At 43.6% G+C, this 23,811-nt stretch overlaps 1 protein-coding gene across 1 annotated transcript in view; it reads right to left on the reverse strand.

Moving 5' to 3' along the window:
* Positions 1–4,031: 4,031 nt before the first annotated feature.
* The window catches only part of PRDM10 (PR/SET domain 10), a 100,875-nt gene continuing 81,095 nt past the window's right edge, over positions 4,032–23,811 (reverse strand). The window contains exons 16-22 of the mRNA XM_060179885.1: positions 22,177–22,377; positions 21,446–21,589; positions 19,405–19,575; positions 15,343–15,483; positions 12,349–12,517; positions 9,556–9,659; positions 4,032–7,094 (exon numbers count right to left, since the gene is read on the reverse strand). Coding sequence (XP_060035868.1) covers positions 6,894–7,094; positions 9,556–9,659; positions 12,349–12,517; positions 15,343–15,483; positions 19,405–19,575; positions 21,446–21,589; positions 22,177–22,377 — 1,131 coding nt within the window. The 3' untranslated portion in view covers positions 4,032–6,893. The remainder of the gene's footprint in view (positions 7,095–9,555; positions 9,660–12,348; positions 12,518–15,342; positions 15,484–19,404; positions 19,576–21,445; positions 21,590–22,176; positions 22,378–23,811) is intronic.

Genomic DNA, 23,811 nt, shown 5'->3' on the forward strand with positions numbered 1-23,811 from the left:
CGGCGGAAGGGGCGGGGCCTCAGGTGTCGGGGCGGGGCCGAGAGTGCTGGGCGTGGTCTGGATGTTTTGTGGGCGTGGTCTGGGTAGATGGGGCGGGGCTGTGTCAGGCTGGACCTCGGGCCTAGCTGCGTCCTAAAATACACTGTGCTTTATTATGGTGGTCTCACCTGCTTTTGGAGAGCAGACTATCTGGAGTCTATGTTTTCAAACGGAGGAATCTATAGCCCTGGAGTAAGTTAATGCAATTTTTTAAGCTAACATTTTCAGAGAGCATAACTACACTAGGCATCAGGATAGAAAGTACTTTTTTTTTTCTTCTTTTTAGAAAAGCTAAAAAGTGGTGGTGCTGGGAATTGAACCTGGAACTTCAGAGTCTGAGACATGAAAGTCTTTTTTTTCTATCTTTATTTATTTTTAAATATTTCTTATCTTTATTTATTGGATAGACAGAAACCAAGAGGGAAGGGGATGATGGGGAGAGACAGACACTTGCAGCACTACTTCACCCCTTGACTAGGAGCTCAAACCCAGGTCACATTGTAACGTGCACCCAACCAGGTGCGCCACCACCGGGCCCCTGTGAAAGTCTGTTGTATAACCATTATGCTATATCCTCCACCTAGAAAATATTTTGCACTTTGTGTTATGCATGAATCCCACCTTATATTCGAGGAAACTGTAGTTTCAGTAAGAAGGCAGACCTGAGTCTGTGTCCTCCCTCCCCTGTGTTCTTTTTCTCCTCCCTCTCTGTTCCCTGGCACTTGACTTCCACGGAGAAGATAACATTGTAGGTGAAACCCAAAGCTTTGCCTCTTGCTGTGGATCTAGTCTCCTTCTGTTTCACTTGATTTAACATGGATTTGCAATATTATAAACTTTTAGGATATAGATTCACACCTAGATATGCAATACAAGATTGACTGGTTTATATTTAAAACAATGACAGACTAATGCCACAGCCACTCCTACCAGCCCTATGAAGACTAGCTCCTCACTTCTCTCCATTGGATGGAAATTTGTCAGAGAAGCTGACTGGTCAAACTAATGTTTCTCCTTTGCTGAAAAGTATGATTTCTAAATCCCAATCTGTTTGTTGTGCTAACTGTACTCCTGCACTGGGTTCCTCATTACATCACTGGGAAGTTTTTGAATTAGAAGCCACAAAGTTGCAGCTAAAGAAACAGTTCATCCAGTAGGGCACTGGACTTGCATGCCTAAGGTTCCTAGTGTGAACCCAGATGCAGGCTGCAGAGTGGTACACTGACTTGTCTTTCTGTGTCATGTGAACCTCTATGTAAAAATTCAATCTTTTTTTTTTTTTTTTAAATTTTTTAACCAGAGTGCTGTTCTTATGGTGGTATGGGTTTCCGCCCAGGAAGATCTACCTGCGAACAAGCCCCGGCCCTCTCAACTTACATTGAAAATGGATTCCAGAAGAATTTAAAGACGGGTGCTGTCTTTGTTGATCTCACAGCAGCCTATGACACGGTCTGGCACCGTGGTCTCCTGGTCAAGATCTCAAGATGCCTGCCTCCATGGGTGGCCAACACTATATCATTTCTTCTCCAAAACAGAAGATTCCGGGTACATCTGGGTGACAAGTCTAGCAGATGGAGACTTGTCTCAAGTGGCCTCCCCCAGGGCTCTGTTCTGGCTCCTACGCTATTTAATATTTACATCAATGACCTCCCAGAAACTTCTTCAAGGAAGTTCATCTACGCCGATGACATCTGCTGTGCAACTCAGGCATCCAAGTTCGACATCCTCGAGGAAACACTCACGAAAGACATGTTTCTGATATCTGATTACTGTAAAAAATGGCGACTAATCCCTAGCACTGCTAAAACGGTATCATCTGTTTTCCATCTACACCATGCCTCGGCCTCACGTGAGCTTAATGTGCAGCTTGGCGATACGAGAATCCGGCATGAAGCCCAGCCAGTCTATCTTGGCTTTACTCTCCTCTCGATCGCACTCTGTCATTTCACAAACATCTCATAAAAACTGCAGCAAAGGTGGGCGCGAGGAATCACATCATTGCAAGTCTGGCCAGCTCCTCATGGGGCGCGAGCGCTTCCACATTACGATCATCATCTCTGGCATTATGCTGTTCCACTGCAGAATACTGTGCCCCAGTATGGTTCCGTAGCCCCCATGTCCACTTGGTCGATTCCAAATTATATTCCGCCATCAGGATAATTTCTGGAACCATCCGTTCCACCCCGGTTCCATGGCTGCCAGTTCTTAGCAACATCGCCCCGCCAGATATTCGTCGGGATGTGGCATCATCTAAGTTCATTTCCCACGTCTACGCTCGACCGGACCTGCCAATATACGCGGAGATCTTCGCCCACCCTGTCCAACGCTTGACGTCTCGTCACCCAATCTGGTCCCCTACGCCTACACTGAACTTCTCTGTTCCAGACTCTTGGAAACAGAGTTGGCAGTCAGCTGAGGTAAAGAACAAACACCTCATCACAGACCCCTGCGAGCGTCAACCCGGCTTAGACCTAGCACGTTATGACTGGGCCCTCCTCAATCGCTATCGAACAGGCCATGGCCGGTGCGCTGCTATGTTCCATCGCTGGGGAGCCAGAGACGACCCGAACTGCCCCTGCGGCTCCAGACAGACTATGGCCCACATAGTCAACGACTGCCACCTCTCCAGATTCAAAGGAGGTCTCGAAACTTTACATCTGGCTCAATCTGATGCTGTTGACTGGCTACGGAAGAAGGGCAAACGCTAGAAGAAGAAGTGGTACGGGGATTGAACCTGGGACTTTGGAGCCTCAGGCATGAGAGTCTGTTTGCATAACCATTAAGCTATCTACCCTCCGCCCAAAGATTAAATCTTTATCTTTTTAAGATACAATGCTTGCACAAAGACCCAAGTTCGAGCCCCTGGTCCCCACCTGCAGGGGGAAAGCTGCACAAGTGGTGAAGCAGTGCTACAGGTGTCTCCCTGTCTCTCTCCTCTATCTTCCTCCTTCCCTCTCAGTTTCTGACAGTCTCTATCCAATGAATAAATAAAAATAATTAAAAGCTGAGGGGCCAGGTGGTGGCACACCTAGTTGAGCGCACATATTACAACACTCAAGGACCTGGGTTTGAGCCCCTGATCCCCACCTACAGGGGGAAATCTTTGCGAGTGGTGAAGCAGGGCTGCAGGTGTCTCTCTATCACCCCTTCCCTCTTGATTTCTGGCTGTCTCAATCCAATAAATAAATAAAGATAATAATAAAAACATTTTAAAAAAAATTAAAAGCTGGTAGTCAGGCGGTAGTGCAGTGGGTTAAGCGCAGGTGGCGCAAAGCACAAGGACCGGCGTCAGGATGCCGGTTCGAGTCCCCGACTCCTCTCCTGCAGGGGGGTCGCTTCATAATCAGTGAAGCAGGTCTGCAGGTGTCTATCTTTCTCTCCCCCTCTCTGTCTTCCCTTCCTCTCTCCATTTCTCTCAGTCCTATCCAACAACAATGACATCAATAACAACAACAATAATAACTACAACAGCAATAAAAAAACAAGGGCAACAAAAGGGAAAATAAATAAATAAGAAAGATACAATGCTAAGTGGCAGGGGAGTCTAATATATAGTTATTATTCATAAATTCCTTACCTTAGCATTTGGCCAGAGTGAAAACACTGTAAATTATAATATTAGGGGTTTGTTTGTTTTGTTTTTTGCCTTCAGGGTTATCACTGGGGCTCAGAGCCTACACTATAAATCCACTGCTCCTGGACATTTTTCCCATTACTTTATTGGATAGGACAGAGGTAAATTGAGAGAAAAAGGGAAGATAGATAGAGAGAGAGTGAGAGAGAGAGAGAGAGAGACACCTGCAGACCTGCTTCACCACTTGGGAAGCATTCCCCTGCAGTTGGGGAGCTGGGGGCTGGAACCAGGATCCTTTCGCCAGTCCTTCAGCTTTGTACTATGGGTACTCAACCCTGTCCGCCGCTGCCCAGCCCTGTTAGTCTTTATGCAACCATCTCAGCTCTTGTTAGCTTCATATGTATACATGAGAACAATGTTTATTACAAAAAATATTTATTAAGTTTTTACACCTGCTGAGTAGCACAAGACTATTAACACTATTAACTCACTGAATGTACAATTAATGTTCACATTTAAATAACAGGATACAGTAACATTTTCAATTTGTGGGTCAGCTTTAACCTCTCATGAAGTGCTTCTTAGCCCTAGACATCATAGACTTTTTTGAAAGGATAATTCTAAATTGGAAAACAATTCAAAAAAGATCAAAAGAACAGGTTTCTTCTTCCGCAAGAATAACAAGAATTTCACATGATGAAATGTCCCTGTGGGCACAAATCAAACAATGAAAATGTAAAAGCTACTCAATACCTACTCCGACATGTTCACACTGTACTGGCAGAGAAGTCCTCAGTGCCCATGTATTTTTAAAATAAGCCACAATATAAATTCTGGCTACATACAGCATTTCCAGATTGGGTCGTTAGATGGTTTCTAATATTCCATCACTTGAAATCCATGTCCTTTTGAAAAATCTATTACTGTACCTTGGAATGAATGTGCAGAATACCTGATCTTAAAGCTGTGTTGGTTTGGCTTGGCTGCCACCTGCCATCTCTCCCTGATCACATACAAATGAGTTTGAGAGTCTTCACTTACTCCACATAAGGACAGTAAAACAAAAACAAAGTTAGATGGGAAAGACACAAAGAAATCCTCCCACAATGTTTTCTTCTGTGTATTTTAAAACTCAAAATAACTGGCATCAAATGAACATTCCATTTAGTGATAGTTTTCTATTCTGATCAATAAGTTATTCCTGAGGGAGAGGGGTGGTGCCTTCCTGACTCAAAAAGGACCCATCAGGGTCAAGTTTAAGGTAAAAAAAAAAAGAAAAGAAAGAAAGAAAGAAAAGAAAAAAGAAACCAAAAAACTAAACTAGATCCTTGAGAAAGTCTAATATTTTTCACCTACCAAGTCTCTCTAGTCTGGATATTAGGTTATTTACAATATTATGTGTGGGACTTTGAGACCCTGAGTCTCTATTTTGTGACCTAGGGTCAATATTTTCTACTGAAAACATCACCATTACGTCTCAGTTACCAAAGACATAGAACCCATTTCCTGTCACTACACATTTACCAAGTAACGTTGTCAAGTTCTCTTAGTGGTCAAATCTCTAGGGATAACTGAATGAATGAGGTCTCAAAAAATAAAGTGCAAAATCTACAATGTCAACAAAGTTGTTTCAACAGACTTGTTTATTCCTCAGAAAAGTATCCTTACCATAAAGGTACCCTATGTCTTAATTGGTAGAACTAGTTTTTAGCTAGAAATGTAAATAAAATAAATTAATTAACTTCCTTTGAAATTGAAGTTAAATCTTTCTGTTCTGGAGTGAGAAAGTCTATCATGCAATAATTATCCTTAAAAACGTGTTAGCGTATCACAAAAAGTTCTTAAAATACATACTGCTTTCTCCTATGTTTTATGTGTATACTTGGAATGTACAATTAAAAAGAAAAGGAAACTATTTTCCTGTTGAATTCATAGCAAACAAACTCCCAAAACAGGAACATAGTTAAGAAAAACTATCATTGAGGCAGATTTTTTTCCCTCTCTCCTAACTAACACTTTAACATTCATATAGACTGGAATTTTTCCAGATCCTTTCTAATTCACTTAGCAAATTATAAGTGGTCCCCACATGTTTATTTTTCACCTAAGTATGAATCATCTTTAAAAAAAAAAATCAGAGGATTGCAAGATGTTTAATACTAGCATTAAGAAGGAAGGAGGGCCACCTTTCCATCCAACCTCAAAGAATGATCATTTTAAAACAGCATTAGAAGTACTAAAACACACCAAATGCTGTGAGCAAGAGCTGAATGTACACCTGATGAGAAGAGCCAGGAATTCATCCTCTGGAGATGAATGGTCAATGGATCCTACAAGCTTTCAGTGCTTTTTATTATCAGTGTTCTAGTAATTTTTCCTGGTACCAGTATCACTATCTTCAACCACAACCAGAGAACGGGAAGCAAGGCTTTCAAGTCGACATTTCAATTCTGACACCAAGCAACCTTTTCTCTTACAGGGAGTCCGTCATTGTAATAAAGTAAATTTCTCAGAACATGAGGTTCTGGCCTAATCTGTTGAGGGACAGCAGCTGTGGATATTAGCCCAACAATGGTTTTTGAGAAAAAAAAAAAAAAGTCAAGTTTAAAAAAACAGTGATAGCAAAAATCTAGATGACAGTTTTCATTCAGAGCATCACTGTCAGACTTTCATTTCCTCATTTTAAATGTTCTTATCCAATTGGCTCCCTTTGTTAAAATACGTAAAAAGAACAAAATCAAGCTCACAAGTGAAACAGTTTGACCTAATACATGTCCATAAAATGCCCCCTTCCCCTTTGGTGCCATGACTCAGAATTAAGAAGTTCTGTGGCCATGGACTTGGCGTATCCTTTCTCCACCTTTGGTATGAACACAACACACCACTTAATATTTCCACAAAGGAAAAGTAAGGCTTACCACTGTGTTTAAAAAAAAAAGAAGAGAAAAGAAAAGAAAAGAGAAGAAAAAATTCCAAGAACAAAGGCAAAGTGTCTCCATCATGGAATCTTTCTCCTGAAAGCTCTCCATTCCGTGGCAGTAACTCCTAGGGTTTGAAGAGTCAGTTTGATAAAGACAGCCTTGGTAAAAAATAAGCCCCAGTGTATGTAGGAGTTATCATGGCTTCCAAACTCTTGAGTGAATGATAAATCTTTTTTTTTTTTTTTTGAGTGATAAATCTTTAAAAAGAGTTAAGGAGTTCCCAGTGTCAGAAGTTTGCAGACTTATGAGTGAGAAAAAAACATGATGTGACCGCTTGATTCTAGTTCCGGGGACAGAAGTTAAGGTTTAGTGATATGCACTTCACTGCTCCCATTCTCATTGGTGGTGGTTGTAATGATGTATTGTGTCGGCTGCTGCTGGCTGGTGCTCTGTGGGTCCAGATCACTGTGTGCAGTTGGCTGAACCTGGACTCCCCCAGAGAGGGCAGAAGTTTGCTTTTCTTCCAGTTCCGGTTGACTTTCTGATAACACATAATGACCCTAGAGCAAGATGAAAAGGACCTTTAGCTATCTGAGCCAGGAAGGAGAGGAGGGAGAGTTTGGTGAGGAGTGTGAGCTAGGGACAGAAGGAATAAGCAAAGAAATGTTACCAGGGGACACCATAAGAGACACCTATGGGGGATCCTTTACCTAAGTCCTGTAGAGAAAATGGACTGGTCATAGTAACTGACTATAAAGGTAATCTCTCTCTCTCTCTCCTTTTGCCTACGGGATTATTGCTGGGTCTGCACTTCAAATCCACTGCTCCTGGCAGCCATCTCTTTTCCATTGTTATTATTGTTGTTATTGTTGTTAGATAGGACCAGAGAAAAATTGAGAGAGGAGGGGGAGATATATAGAGAGGGAGAAAGATAGTCACTTGCAGACCTGCTTCGCCACTTGTGAAGCAAACCCCGATGCAGGTGGGGAGCCGGAAGCTCGAACTGGGATCCTTGCACAGGTCCTTGCACTTCGCACCATGTAACCCTGTGTGCTACTGCCCAGCCCCTTCTACAAAGGTGAGTTGAGGAGCATCTTAGCTGTTGTAGCCAATGACACAGACAGAGCTTGAGGTACAGGGATTTGCATGATGATGGTAAACTGCTCTGAAGAATTTAGACAGTCATAAAATAACTCACTCTGTCAATCTAAAGATAAGATGAATACAAAGAAGAGACAGTTTATGGGGCCAAGCTGTGGTGTAGCTGGTTGAGTGCATTATGTTACAATGTGCAAAAATCCAGGTTCGAGACTCTGGTCCCCACGTGCAGGGGAAAACTTTAAGAATAGTGAAGCAGGGGAGTCGGGCTGTAGCGCAGCGGGTTAAGCGCAGGTGGCGCAAAGCACAAGGACCAGCATAAGGATCCCGGTTCCAACCCCGGCTCCCCACCTGCAGGGGAGTCGCTTCACAGGCGGTGAAGCAGGTCTGCAGGTGTCTATCTTTCTCTCCCCCTCTCTGTCTTCCCCTCCTCTCTCCATTTCTCTCTGTCCTATCCAACAACGACAACAACAATAATAACTACAACAATAAAACAACAAGGGCAACAAAAGGGAATAAATAAATAAAATAAATATTAAAAAAAAATTAAAAAAAAAAAGAATAGTGAAGCAGGGCTGCAGGTGTCTCTCTCCCTCTTTATCTCCCACTTCCCTCTTGATTTTTCTGTCTCTGTCCAATAAATAAATAAATAAATCTTAAATAATTATAAAGAACAAAAGAAGGTCAATCTCCTTAAGGAGGGATAATATAGGCAGTGGAGACTGTCAAGATCAGTGGTTCCTAGACATCAGAATGTCAAAGATCAGCAAAACAGAGTTATAATAAACATTTCCAAATTTGATTTTGCCAAATGAAGTTATTGTGAGAGATATTTTAATACAAAAAAGCATAGGGTAAATGCAACCTTAGAGTAAAATCCCCTAAGCTGAGTAAATTTCAATTTATGAAAACACACTTCTCTTTCATTTTTTCCTGAATTGAGATACTCCTTCACAGAACTTCAGCTAGCTATTTCCTATTATTATTATCATCATCATCATTATTATTTTTTTTTTAATTTTACCAGAGCACTATCAGCTCTCTGGCTTGTGGTGATGTGGAGGACTGAACCTGTGACTTAGGCATGACAGTGTCTTTACGTAACCATTATACTATCTTCTCTGCCCCAGCTAGTTATTTCTTTTATATTTTTTAATTATCTTTATTTATTAGATAGAGACAGCCAGAAATCAAGAGAATGGGGGAGCTAGAGAGGAGGAGAGATAGCTACAGGCCTGCTTCACCACTAGCACAATCTTCCCCCTGCAGGTGGGGGCCAGGGCCTTGAACCTGGGTCCTTGCACACTGTGGCATGTGCGTTCAACCAGGTACGCCACCACCCGGCCCTTAGTCATTAATTATGCTAACAATTTTAAAGAAAGGTTGAGGGAGGAGTTAGAGATGGGAGGAAAGAGCAGTGCAGTGTGGTGGGTAGAAAAATCCTCCCGAGGGCAAAGGGTAGATAGCATAATGGTTATGCAAACAGACTCTCCATACCTGAGGCTTCAAAGCCCCAAATTCGGTCCCTGCACCACCATAAACCAGAGCTGAGCAGTGCTCTGGTTAAAAAAATAAATCTGGGAGTCCGGCGGTAGTGCAGTGAGTTAAACGCATATGGCACAAAGCGCAAGGACCGGTGTAAGGATCCCAGTTTGAGCCCCCAGCTCCCCACCTGCAGGGGAGTCGCTTCACAAGTGGTGAAGCAGGTCTGCAGATGTCTGTCTTTCTCTCCCCCTCTCTGTCTTGCCCTCCTCTCTCCATTTCTCTCTGTCCTATCCAACAACAACGACATCAATACCAACAACAATAATAATTACAACAATAACACAAGGGCAACAAAATAGAATAAATAAATATTTTTTTAAAAAAGAAAACCTCAAAATAAATAAATACATAAAGCCTCCCGAGAGAAGCACAGCTTACCTGTGTGACCGCCTTTACTTGGCCCGTGGTGACAGGAGTGGCCACGCCACTATCTGTAATCACAAACTGACCTGCGGGAAGTGTCATCATTTGAATCTCAGATGCTGAAAAACAGGAAACAGCCAGAGGTCAGTGGTTCAGAGCAAGTTTTAGAAATAAATTATCAAACCAACAATGACATGCCCCACTGAGACATTTTCAGTGGATTTGCTTTGAGTATCTTGAAATACTGGAAACATCTAATAAAAATTGATCATATGGGGTCTGGGTAGTGGCACACCCAGTAGAATACACATGTCACCATGTGCAAGGACATGGTTCAAGTCCCTGGTCCCCACCTGCTGCTTCAATGTACAGTAGAGTAGCATGCAGGTATCTCTCCTCTCTATCTTTTATCTCTCTATTTCTCTCTCATTCTCATTAAGAGAAAAGGAGGAAAAAATGGCCCCAAAGGATGATGGAGTCATCAAGCAGGCACGGAGTCCCAGTAATAACCTTGATGGCAATCAATCAATAAACAAGATTGATCATGTGATTAGAAAAGTACCAATGTCAGAAACAATCAATGAATACCAAACAGTAAATAGGGAATGATTTTTTTTCTTTTTTTAAATCTGAAATAAGTTACAAAGATATACCTGTTAGGTCAATATTCCCATCTCATATTCAAATCTGAATTAGTGGCACAAGGTATTCACTACTTCCTAGCATTTACAACTTGTAATTTGAATTTTATATTATCACCAGTGTTACTAATTAAAACAAATAAAAAGCAGAATTCACCCAGGACCCAGTCAATAGTCTCTAGGTAACAAACTCTAGTAGAAAAAGCCAGAGCTCCTTGGGAAGATGACTGATTCCACACCTTGGGCAAAAAATGTAGATACTGACGAGGAGAGTAATTGGTACAGAAGGGACAAGATAAAAAAAAAAAAAAAAAAAGCACTCACATTACAATGCACATGGTCTCTGGTTCAAGCCCCCAGTCCCCACCTGTAGGGGGAAGAGCTTCAGAGTGGTGAAACAGGGCTGCAGGTGTCTCTCTGTCTCTTTCCCTCACTATCTCTCCTCCCTTCTCAATTCTCTCTGCCTCTATTCAATAATAGATAGATTAAAAAAAAAAACACCTTCTTTAAAAAAGTATTAGGAAAATTGAAAAGAATTAAAAACCTGCTCCTTCCGCACAGACCCCTGCAAGCGTCAACCCGGCTTTGACCTAGCACGTTATGATTGGGCCCTCCTCAATCGCTATCGAACAGGCCATGGCCGGTGCGCCGCTATGTTCCACCGCTGGGGAGCCAGAGACGACCCGAACTGCCCCTGCGGCTACAGACAGACTATGACCCACATAGTCAACGACTGCCACCTCTCCAGATTCAAAGGAGGTCTCGAAACTTTACATCAGGCTCAACCTGATGCTGTTGACTGGCTACGGAAGAAGGGCAAACGCTAGAAGAAGAAGAATTATGGTCTCACAAAGCTCAGTTAACAATGAAGGCTGTCACCTGCTTTGTCTAACCTTTGGCAATCAAACCTGTAATGTTCCTGCTAACACTCCTCTCAGGGTTCTGAAATAACTTCCTGGTACTTCTAAAGAGAGCCCCTAGACCTCTTTGCACCACAACTATCTTATCTGGAGAAGCAGTGGAATGGAGTCAGATTGCCTGGGTTCCAACCCTCTGTGTATCAGCTGGCTATGCTCCTTGGAGAAGTTACTCTCTGTCTAAATTGCCTTATCGGTAAATGCATATAACACTTGTACTTATCTCACTGGTTGTTTGAAATAGTGACTATGACAGATATAGGGCTCAGATTCATTCTGGGCACACTGGTGACAGCTTCATGAAAGTTAACTCTATGATGCTACAACACAAATGTCAGTATTCATTCTGCCTATACCTCAGTTTTAGCACTGTGGCTGATAGGGATTCAATGAACACTGATGAATCATTACCATCAACATACGCTGCATCCATAGTTGCTACTATGGAAAGTGCCTGCCTACCCTGCGCCCAGCAATATTCCCAATGGATCTGCAATGGGTCCTTCTCTGAGATCAGGCTGCTACTTTGAACTTTGTTATGAAACTCATTCAGGTACATGTAGTAGTGCAGACAATGGCCAGGGATATTTTCATCCAGAAAAGCTATTATTTGTTTGTTTGATCATTCATTCATTTACAAATGAATGACTGAATGAACTGAGGTAGGAGAGGAAGACAGAAAGGGAAGGAGAGAGACACCTGCAGCACTACTTCACCACTTGTAAAGCTTCCTCCGCTGCATGTGGGGACCAGGAGCTTGAACCTGGGTCCTTGCACACGCAATGTGTGTGCTCAACCAGGTGTACCACCTACTGGCTCCCCAGAAAAGCTATTCTCAAGATGATGAAATACTGACCGGTCATCATTGACTCAACTCCCCATCAATAACCCCCTTTTTTTTTGTTTTTGGTTTTTGTTCTTTTAATTTTTTAAAATGTATTTATTTTGCCTTTTGTTGCCGTTGGCTTTTTTTATTGTTGTAGTTATTATTGTTGTTGTTACTGATGTTGTCATTGTTAGATAGGACAGACAGAAACGGAGAGAGGAGGGAAAGACAGAGAGAGGGAGAGAAAGATAGACACCTGCAGACCTGCTTCACCACTTGTGAAGCGACTCCCCTGCAGGTGGGGAGCCGAGAGCTCGAACCAGGATCCTTACGCTGGTCTTTGCGCTTCACGCCACTTGGGCTTAACCCGCTGTGTTACCACCCGACTCCCCAATAACCCCTTTGATTCTTGCTTCTTACTCACAGTAGCCCCGGAAGGAGTTCCAAGCGTTGGAGAGGTAAGTGTGCTGAACTGAGGAGCTCTGCTGCTGCTGGAGAGACTGGCCCTGGGCGGAAGAACTGCCCTGGATCTGGGAGGGGCTGAGTCCCTGCTGAGAGTGCTGGGAGGCCGGGCTCAGGGGCTGCCCAGCTACCTGGAGAGAAACAACAGGCTGAGTGGAAACTTAAGAATTTCCAATTGAGTTGACTTATATATAGTTAAAGAAAATACCCCCCCATCCTATGATTTTGTTAATGTCTCCTTTCATAAATAAATAAATCAATCAATAAATAAAAGAAAATAAACCTAACTGATGTGAATTATAATACCCAGAGAATCACTGATGAAACTGGTTGTTTTTTTTTTTTTATCTTTATTTATTTTGATAGAACAGAGAGAAACTGAAGAGGTAGAGAGAGACAGAGACAGAGAAACAGAGAGACACCTGCAGCACTGCTTCACCACTCATGCAGCTTTCCCTCTGCAGATGGGGACCAGGGGCTTGAACCCGGGTCCTTGTGCATGGTAATACATACACTTAACCAGGTGCACCACCACCTGACCACTGAAACTAATTCTTGACTAAGAATGAGATCAATGAAAAGTAACCATACCTCTGAAATCCTAATGTTTTCAAAGGATTATTTATGACCAACCAAAAATGTTAATGTCAATAAACTTGTTAGGAAAGATAAATGACGTGACGTGAGGCTCTGAGGTCCCAGGTTCAATCCCCAGAACCACCATAAACCAGAGCTGAGCAGTGTGTTAGTCTCTCTCTCTTTCTCTCTCTGTATCTTGCTCTCCATATCTCTCATTAAAATAAATAAGTAAATATGAAAAATAGATAGATAGGTAGGTAGGTAGGTAGGTAGGTAGGTAGATAGATAGATAGATAGATAGATAGATAGATAGATAGATAGATAGATAGATAGGGTGAGTGAGTGGCTTGGGAGGTTACATAGTGGTAGAGCACTAGACTTGTAAGCATAAGATTCTAAGTTTGTGGAAGTATGGCCCGATCTGTCAATGCCCCTGTTCAGCGGGGAATCAATTACAGAAGCCAGACCTTCCACCTTCTGCATCCCACAATGACCTTGGGTCCATACTCCCAGAGGGATAAAGAATAGGAAAGCTATCAGGGGAGGGGATGGGATATTAAGCTCTGGTGGTAGGAATTGTACCCCTTATCCTATGGTCTTGTCAGTGTTTCCATTTTGTAAATAAATAAATAAATAAATAAATAAATAAATAAATAAATAAATAAATAAATGAATGAATTACAAAAAAAAAAAAAAATTCTAAGTTTGATCCTTGGCAGCATATATGCCTGAAGGATAGTCTGGCCTTTCTCTATGTCTCCTTTATTCACTCTGCCCCACACATACCCATCAAGAAGTAATATAAAAAAAAAATAAAAATAAAAGTGAAAATAGGAATTACAAAAAGTAAAGACAGTAGCCTGGGAGGTGGTGAAGTGGATAATGTGCCGGAGTACAAGCATGAGGCCCTGAGTCCAGTCTCTGACATCTCATATGCCAGAGTAATGCTCTGTTTTATTCTTTCATAAATAAGAATAAGTAAATCTTGTTTGAAATTTTGAAAAAGTATAATGCTCTACATTGCATAAAGGGGAATGAAGCTAACAACCTGTCTATGCCACAGAATTCACTTGTAATATAAAGTAGATGTTAGGAGGCATAATTGCTTAGTGTATTGCAACAAAGTAAAAGACTCGGGTGGGGCAGGGAAAGTACAGGTCCTGGCAAAGGATAACAGAGGATCTAGTGGGGGTTGTATTGTGAGGTGGGAAACTGAGAAATGTTATGCATGTCCAAACTATTATATTTACTGTTGACTGTAAAACATTAATCCCCCATTATAGAAATTTAAAAAAAGAAGGCATAATTGCATCGAAGCACACTAGACAATCCCCCCCCCCCCGAGTTAGTAGAACTAAACACAGGCCACACACACACACACACACACACACACACACACACACACACACGGGTTCACTCCTACCCACAGAATAAAGCCCAAAACCAGACTCTGCCTGTCAACACTCCAAACACCAGCTCCAAGCTGCCATTCTGCTTTCCCCCCCAAGCATCATTTTCCGATGTTGACCTTAACAGTTCTACAAATATACTATCATTTCCAGAACATATCTGTGTCTTCATTTACAAAGAAGACTTATTCAGATCACAATGCCCTCCCCAACCACCAAGTCCGAATCACACTCTTGCTTCAAGGCCTAATTCGAAAATGTCTTCAATTCCCTGCTAAACATCATCTTTCCTTCTTCTGAATCGTATAACTTACTGACAAACCCACATACGCCCTATACCCAGGGAAAAGAGCTCCCTTGCAGGGAATCTCAGAATCCTTCTCCTGGTGCATGCTTCCTTATTTGAAACCAAATTGATGTACCCCCTGGCATCCCACCCATGTACCCCACCCCTCAATGGAAATGGCCCTGCACCTACTTCCAGGAGCCTCTTCACCACAGCATCCTCCTGGCAAAAGTCCTATTTTTTAAAATTATTTTTCTAAAACTATTTATTTATTTTGATCAGACAGAGAGAAACTGAGAAGGGACAGGGAGCGAGGGAGAGAGAAAGAGATACCTGCAGCTGCCCTACTTTACCGCTTATGAAGCTTCCCCCTGCAGAAGGGGAGCGGAGGCTTGAGCCTGGATCCTTGCATATGGCAATGTGTACATTCAACTGCATGCACCACTGCCCGGTCCCCTCAATTTTTCATTTCTTTAAAATCAGACATATAAATATAGAGAGATGGACATGGGAGTGATACCATAGCACTAGCCCACCATTCATGGAATGCCACACTGGTGCCACCCATGCTGTTCTCCTGTGGTCCTCATGCACAGTAAAGTGTGCACTCTACCAGGGTAGTTATGTCCCAGCCAAAGCTCTTTAACTAAAGTCCCTGGTGAGCAGTCTACAGAGAGCGCACCTGGGATGGCGGTGGCGCCGAGGGAGCGGACTCTGTCACCTGGATGTGCTGCACCTGGATGGCATGCTGGGTGTAGGCCTGAGGATCATGGAGCTGGCCGACGTCCACCGTGGACTGCTGAGACTGGTGAGGGGAAGTGGCCTGGAGACAGGAACAAGCCAAAGGCAGACAGACTATGATGACAGCAAAAGAGAAATGCTTCCAGAGGGAGGAAACATCAGCTAACACAACTGTCCGGCCCAGCAGAAAGATAACAGATGAGCCTTCAGGTCCAGTGCTTTACTCTGAGAGTGTCTCTGCTTAAGCCAAGATGGCAAACATAGGAGAAAAAAAAAAAGAGCTTTGAGGGAGTTGGGCTGTAGCGCAGCAGGTTAAGCACACTTGGCGCAAAGCACAAGGACCAGCGTAAGGATCCCGGTTCGAGCCCCCGGCTGCCCACCTGCAGAGGAGTTGCTTCACAGGCGGTGAAGCAAGTCTGCAGGTGTCTGTCTTTCTCTCCCCCTCTGTCTTCCCCTCCTCTCTCCATTTCTCTCTGTCCTGTCCAACAACAACAGCAATAACAATAATAACTACAGCAATGATAAACAACAAGGGCAACAAATGGGAAAAAATAGCCAACAGGAGCAGTGAATTCATAGTGCAGGCACCAAGCGCCAGCAATAACCCTAGAGGCAAGAAAAAAAAAATAGAGACAGAAGCCACTGATGCTACCTCACTCTACAAGAGAAGAAAAAGAAAGAATACAATACCTAATACTAGGCTGGATGAGATATTCTCAAGAATCAAAAATCATGTTCCCTTAAATTTTACTTAAACGAAGCCAGGCAGTGGTAGATGTGGTTAGCCCAACCTTTACCATGTACAGGGACCCAGGTTTAAGCCCCTGCTCCCTACCTGCGGGGGGGGGGGGGGAGGATGGACGACTTCACTTCATGAGTGGTGAAGTAGGTCTGAAGTTCTCTCTCTTTCTCTTTCCCTCTCTATTATCTCCCCCACTCCAATTTCTTTCTGTCTTAGCAAATAGAAAATAAAGAAAGGGTAAAATGGCTGCTGGCAACAGTGGATTCAAAGTACTGGCACTGTACCAAGCCCCAGTGGTGCTTAAATAGGCCTGATGGCAATTAAAAAAACAAGTCTTGGGAGTCAGGCGGTGGCGCAGTGGGTTAAGCGCACGTGGCGCAAAGCGCAGGGACCGGCGTAAGGATCCTGGTTCGAGCCCCCGGCTCCCCACCTGCAGGGGAGTCGCTTCACGGGCGGTGAAGCAGGTCTGCAGGTGTCTATCTTTCTCTCCTCCTCTCTGTCTTCCCCTCCTCTCTCCATTTCTCTCTGTCCTATCCAACAACAAAGCAATGTCAACAATGGCAATAATAACCGCAACAAGGCTGCAACAACTAGGGCAACAAAAAGGGGAAAAAATGGCCTCCAGGAGCAGTGGATTCATAGTGCAGGCACCGAGCCCAGCAATAACCCTGGAGGGAAGAAAAAAAAAAAAAGTCTTTTCATTAAACAATCAAATCTTTATCTGTTAAGGGATGAGAGAATTTGCTTTTGGCTATCACTATCAATCCACTAAAACAATGGCTCCTAACCTTTAGGTATTGCTAGACATTTTTGGAAAATTTAGCTAAGGTGAGAATCTTGCCGTATAATAAACATATATATCACATTGTATATGCAACTTCAAGTATTCACTGACTGCTTCAAAGCCTAAAATTTAGAACCCTCCAATAAGAAAAATATGATGAAAGATAAATGGTCAATGACAGTGGCTACTTGCAATTTTCTGCTGTGGTATTCATTTTAAAATTTCAGTGATGGGCTGCATGTTATCTGGGGGGCTCAAGCAAAAGTTTATAATGTCATGGGCCCCTTGGAATATGCCTAAAATAGACATACTAGCTTTTTCCAAAATAGAGACCCCAAATCTCATCTGCTATATTCTTACCTTTAGGTTCCTGATTATTAAATAATTTGTTCTGGTTTATATGTTAATGCTTTTTCAGCCACCAAGTTGCTGATACTACCATGACACCAACCTGGCTTTCCTGGCCAGATGACCTCACCAATGTGTCCTGGAACCCCACCTCTCCAGAGCTCTGCCCCACTAGGGAAAGATAGAAACAGGCTGGGAGTATGGATCAACCTGCCAATGTTCATGTCCAGTGGAGAAGCAATTATAGAAGCCAAACATTCCACCTTCTGTACCCCATAACGATCCTGGGTCCATACTCCCACAGAGATAAAGAACAGAAAAACTTTCAATGGAAGGAATGGGATGTGGAACTCTGGTGGTGGGAATTGTACCCCTCTTATCCTATGGCCATTATTAAATCAATAAAAAAAAAATTTAGACTGGGGGAAATAGCATAATGGTTATATAATACTCCCATGCCTTAGGCTCCAAAGATCCAGGCTCACTCTCTGCTCCACCATAAAACCAGAGCTGAGCAGTGTTTTGGTTAAAATAATAATAATAATTTAATTTAACTCAGGGGCCGGGCTCACTATATGAGAGGACCCAGGTACAAGCACCCAGTCCCTACCTACAGGGAGGAAGCTTCACAAGCTTCTCTCTGTATCTATAAGAAAAAAAGTGCTCAACAATTTGTTTGGTTTTGTATGTTAACTCTCTTTTCAGTCACCAGGTTCCAGGTGTCATCAGGATGCTGGCCAGTCTTCCCTGGACTGAAGAGCCCACCAATATGTCTTGGAGCTCCACTTCCCCAGAACCCCACCCTACTAGGGAAAGAGAGAAGGCAGACTGGGAGTATGGACCGACCAGTCAACGCCCGTGTTCAGCGGGGAAGCAATTACAGAAGCCAGACCTTCCACCTTCTACAACCCACAATGACCCTGGGTCTATGCTCCCAGAGGGATAGAGAGTGGGAAAGCTATCAGGGGAGGGGGTGGGATATGGAGATTGGGTGGTGGGAATTGTGTGGAGTTGTACCCCTCCTACCCTATGGTTTTGTTAATTTATCCTTTCTTAAAGAAAAAAAAAAAAAGAAAAAAGAAAGATAACATTTTAGAGACCAAATCCTTTTAAAGCAACAAATTTGTTCATTTGAATCACTTGGCTACGCTCAGTTGACATAATTAAATGAAACAATAGTTCTGGGAGGCTGCCTTCTTTTTAACTCCTTAATCAGCATGAAAGAGCTACTAAATGGGTTGCATTGGATCGACCTTCTCGTGGTGCATCCCGTAAGTACCCATTCATTGGGGAAACTGACGATCCTTCCTAGCCCAACTGAATCCACATGGATCCCAGTCACTTTCAAAGCCAGCAACAAGCAGCTCCTGACAGCTTTGCTGTTGACTGGCTACAGAAGAAGGGCAAACGCTAGAAGAAGAAGAAGCTACTAATTTCCTGTTCGAAGGAATATCAGTGCACCTCTATATTAATACCTCCAGACTGATATTCAGAGATTGAATCAAATCATTTAAATTTTTAAAAATTTGCTAAGACAAATAATAATTGAGGGGGCGGGGGAGACAGAGAGGAAGAGAAAGGGACACCTGTGGACTTATTTCACTGCTCCTGAAGCTTCCCCCTACTGGCAGGGGGTGGGGGCTTGAACCTGGGTCCTCATGCATGGTAATGGTGTGTGTTTAATGAGGTAGGTCACTTCCCAATCCCTGAATGAAATCATTTTTCACAAGCTCCCCTGGGGATAAGTCATGCAGTGCCATGTTGGGATTTAGCAAACAGGTTTCTCACAAAGTGGTCAACCTGGGTCCTACGGACAAGGATTCAGATGAGTCCAAAAGAGCTCGCATGCGTATTGTCCTGCAGGAGCACAAGAACGATGACAGACCTGGGAGCCTAACCCCTCTGGGTTATCGCAGGCAGGATCCTCTTACACTGCTCTCTGCAGAGCCTGCCATGCCTATGGAAGAGATTTCCAGATGCCTTAAGTCTCAAAACTTCCATGTGTTGCATGCAGGAACACATGCTACAGGAGCCAGCCCCAGCTCGGACAATCAGATGTCTTTCTTTGCTGAGCCCGGCAGGGGGCGACAGACCACTTCGAAAGGTAAAGAGAGAAACCAGATACATACTGAGGCCACCTGCACCACTTGAAGCTGGATATGCTGAGGTTGCTGAAGACCGGAGGTAGACTGTGACACAGGGATGTACTGAATTCTCTGGTAGTCCCCTTGCGGCGTCCGGTAATCTGTAGTCAAGGTCTGCGACAGCTCTGTCATGGCTTGGGTGAGCAGGTCTGTGGTCTGTGAAAAATCACGTAATGTTGTTGAAAATTTCGTACGACAACGTAAGACATGAGGCTAGGGAGAAAGCATGATGGTTTTGCCCAGAAGCCCCCCAGGTCCCAGGTTCAACCACAGCACCACCATAAGCCAGAACTAAGCAGTGTTCTGGCTTTTCTCTCTCTGTATCTGTCATTAATTAAAATAAAATATTTTCAATAAAATCATACAAAATGGGGCCAGGCAGTGGCGCACCAGGTTAAGCACGCACATTACAGTGTGCAAGGACCCAGGTTCAAGCCCCTGGTCCCCACCTGCAGGGGAAAAGCTTCACAAGCAGTGAGGCGGGACTGCAGGTGTCTCTCTGTCTCTTTCTCTGTCTCCCCCTCCCCTCTCAATTTCTGTCTCTGTCCAATAATAAATAAATAAAAATATTTTTAAAAAAGCATACAAAACGGGAGTCGGGCTGTAGCGCAGCGGGTTAAGTGCAGGTGGCGCAAAGCACAAGGACCGGCATAAGGATCCCGGTTCGAACCCTGGCTCCCCACCTGCAGGGGAGTCACTTCACAGGCGGTGAAGCAGGTCTGCAGGTGTCTATCTTTCTCTCCTCCTCTCTGTCTTCCCCTCCTCTCTCCATTTCTCTCTGTCCTATCCAACAACGACAACAACAATAATAACTACAACAATAAAAAAAAACAACAAGGGCAACAAATGGGAATAAATAAAATAAATATTTTTTTAAAAAAGTAAAAAAAAAAAAGCATACAAAACATACTAGCTGCTAATGCTACTGCTATGGCTATTTCCATGTTCTTAAATCCTACAAAAAAAATCAGTTCATCACAAAGCTACTAAGTAACCTTGAGCCCAGGCAGAAAAGTAAAAAATTGACCTTGATGTTAGAAGATTAACTATATATGAAATGTGTATTTATATTTATATATAGCATCTGTCTGTGCTGAACTCACTGGAACTGTCATCAAGGTTCTGATTCTTGCAGAAATCCTGAAAATCTCTTGCTAAATCTCTTGCACAGAGAATGCTACCAATCACCCTTTGGGAGACCCAGACCCAATCTTAAGTCCAATATCTTGTGTAGAAAACCAAAGGAGGACAGGGAAATAGCAAAACGATCACACAAAAGGCTTTTCTGCCTCAGGCTCTGAGGTGGATCCCAGGTTCAAGCCCTGGTACCATCATAAGCCAAGGCTGAAAGGCTGGGCAGTGCTCCAGTATTTAAAATACATAAACCAGGGAGTCGGGCGGTAACACAGCAGGTTAAGCACTGCAAAGTGTAAGGATCCCAGTTCGAGCCCCCGGCTTCCCACCTGCAGGGGGGTCGCTTCACAAGCAGTGAAGCAGGTCTGCAGGTGTCTATCTTTCTCTCCCCCTCTGTCTTCCCCTCCTCTCTCCATTTCTCTCTGTCCTATCCAACAAAGACGACATCAATAACAATAACTACAACAACAAAAAACAACCAGGGCAAAAAAAGGGAATAAATAAATATATTTTTTAAGTTTTTTTAAAAAAAGGGAAGGAAATAAAAATACATAAACCAGCTGGGTGGTGGTGCACATGGTTGAGTGCATTTGTTACAATGTGCAAGGACCAGGGTTTGAGCCCCCAGCCCCCACCTGCATGGGGAAAGCTTCATAAGTGATGAAGCAGTGCCGCAGGTGTCTCTCAGTCTCCCCATCTCCCCCTCCTCCCAATTTCTAGCTGTCTCTATCCAATAAATAAATAAATAAATAAATAAATAAATAATACATAAATAAAAATAAAGAAACCTGAAAGGAAATGGGTTGCATCTGAAATCAGTCAAGCGACAAGACATCTCTGGCTTAGGCACAGGCACCCCAGCCCGGCACTGAAGGCCGTGTCAAACACTCACCACCACGGTCTCTCCAGTGGCGCTGTCTGTGGTTAAAACGGCGGGGGCAGTGCTAATCACAGCGGTCGTCAGGGGTGTGTGTAAGGTGTTAGGGAGCTGGGCATACTCGGGGTGCTTCTTTCGAATATGCTGTACCATCTTGGTCTGAAAGTGTATAGCAAAATCATTATTAGACTGAATCACTCTCCTTCTTTCTCAAGTATAAACACATTCAAAGGTGCAAGTCTTATATGATATGCCTTAAAAAAAAAAAAATCATAAGACCCTTCTTTGCTAGAGCAGCAGAATGCTAGGAAGAGGCTGAAAAGGAATTTGAAGAATTACATGACACCAATACCTAAGGACCCCCCTAGCCCACCGATAGCTGCAGCAATCAGTCAAGGACTACCCAGCAAAGAAGGTCCTCTTGTCAAGGACGGTTACACTCCTGTGTAGTTATTCTGCGTGCATATGCTTATAAATGAACACAGTATCCAAACACAAGACTCTCAGTGGACCAGGGAAAGAGAAGCAAGCTTAAGTTACTGGCTGTGCTGATTCTGGAGAAGACCCACCATATTTGCTCTCCATTCCCTGGGTACAATGCCTGTTTCTCAGGAAACAGTTCTCAGCCATCTCAACCAGGAAAACGTCCTTCTAAGTCCCCCAGCCACTCAGAAGAAGCCATCCACTCCTGAGAGACTCCTTAACCAGTGGCCTGGGACCCAAGGTGGTTAGAAGCCGCTCTGTACCTTGCTGCTATACTGTTTGGAGCAGTGGGGACAGCAGACGGGCGGGGTGGCTATGGTGCCTGTGAGCTGGGTGTGGGTGCTCAACATGGGATCTGGCTCTCCAGGGCCGGCAGGACGAAGCTTTCGAATGCTTGGTGGGAGCTCGGCTCCTGGGTGGTTCTTCAGAATATGGGCTTTTCGCTTGCTGGCACTTTTATAAACCTGCAGGTTGAAATGTTTAGCCATGAGAGCAGGACCCAGCTTTGCTTTCCTGCTTCAAACAAATGTCCCAACAATTACATTTTGAGGAAATGAGAAAACATTTTGTAGCCCCAAATAAAATGAATTCACAGGTACAGGGAAGGATTAAAAGCATCTAATAAATGAGGATCAAATAAAGATCTAAGTCCTATTTCCAACACTGCCACCATCTCCCCAGACCATACTTTCAGCCCACCTACATGTTAGCTGTCAGGCTCAGGTAAAAATTAGTAAAGTCATGGGTCCCTTGGAATATACCTAAAATAGACTTCCTAGCTTCTTCCAACATGAAGATCCCCAAATCTCATCTGCTATATTCTTACCTTTAGGTTCTTGATTATTAAATAATTTGTTTTGCTTTTTATCTTAATGCTTTTCAGCCACCAAGCTGCAGATACTTCCATGATGCCAACCTGACTTCCTTGGGCAGACGACCTATCAATGTATCCTGGAACCCCACCTCCCCAAAGCCCTGCCCCACTAGGGAAAGACAGAAACAGGATGTGAGTATGGATCAACCTGCCAATGTCCACGTTCAGCAAAGAAGCAAATTACAGAAGCCAGACCTTCCACCTTCTGCATCCCATAATGATCCTGGATCCATACTCCCGGAGGGATAAAGAATACATGCTTGGACCTGAGTTCAAGCCCCCTACTCCCCACCTGCAGTGGGAATACCTCACAAGCAGTAAAGAGGGTCTGCAGGTGTCTATCTTTCTTTTCCTCTCTCTCTCTGTCTCCTTATCTTCTCTGAATTTCTCTCTGTCCTAACTGAAAACAAAAGAATAGGAAAGCTTCCAATGGAGGGGATGGGATGTGAACTCTGGTGGTGAGAATTGTGTGGAACTATACCCCTCTTATCCTACAATCTTGTCCATCATTATTAAATCACTAATTAAAAAAAGAAAATAAGGACATAATATGGATGTGCCAGAGATCTTTCTTGGATTTATGTATCTTTAGGGTAAAATTAACCTTTACTCTAAAGTTCAACAGTGGACAGTCACAGAGAGACTTGTCTTCCAAGGTCAGTTCATCCTTTAATCTTTCTGTGAAAGATCTCGTGTTGTTAAAATTCGGCGGCTCTAGCCGGGCTAGCTTCACGGGCGGGTAACAGAGACGACCAGAGACATACGGCTGGGCAGGGAAGCTGTATTTCTTTATTCAGGAACAACGATTCATAAACCAAACCAAACTAATCACCAAACAGAACTCTGCTGTCTCTTTGCGGCGGCGCAAGCACTCTCTCTTACTCTGCAACTCTCCAACTCTGGAACTCTGACACTCTCCCACTTTGGAACCCTCTCTCGGGGTTCCTAGGGGCGGGGCCAAGCGGGCCCGCGAAAACTAATTGGACTGATCCAATTCTCTTGGCGGGGGAGAACTAGAACCCAA

The sequence above is a fragment of the Erinaceus europaeus genome, chromosome 20, assembly GCF_950295315.1.
Source record: "Erinaceus europaeus chromosome 20, mEriEur2.1, whole genome shotgun sequence".
Taxonomy (NCBI): Eukaryota; Metazoa; Chordata; class Mammalia; order Eulipotyphla; family Erinaceidae; genus Erinaceus; species Erinaceus europaeus.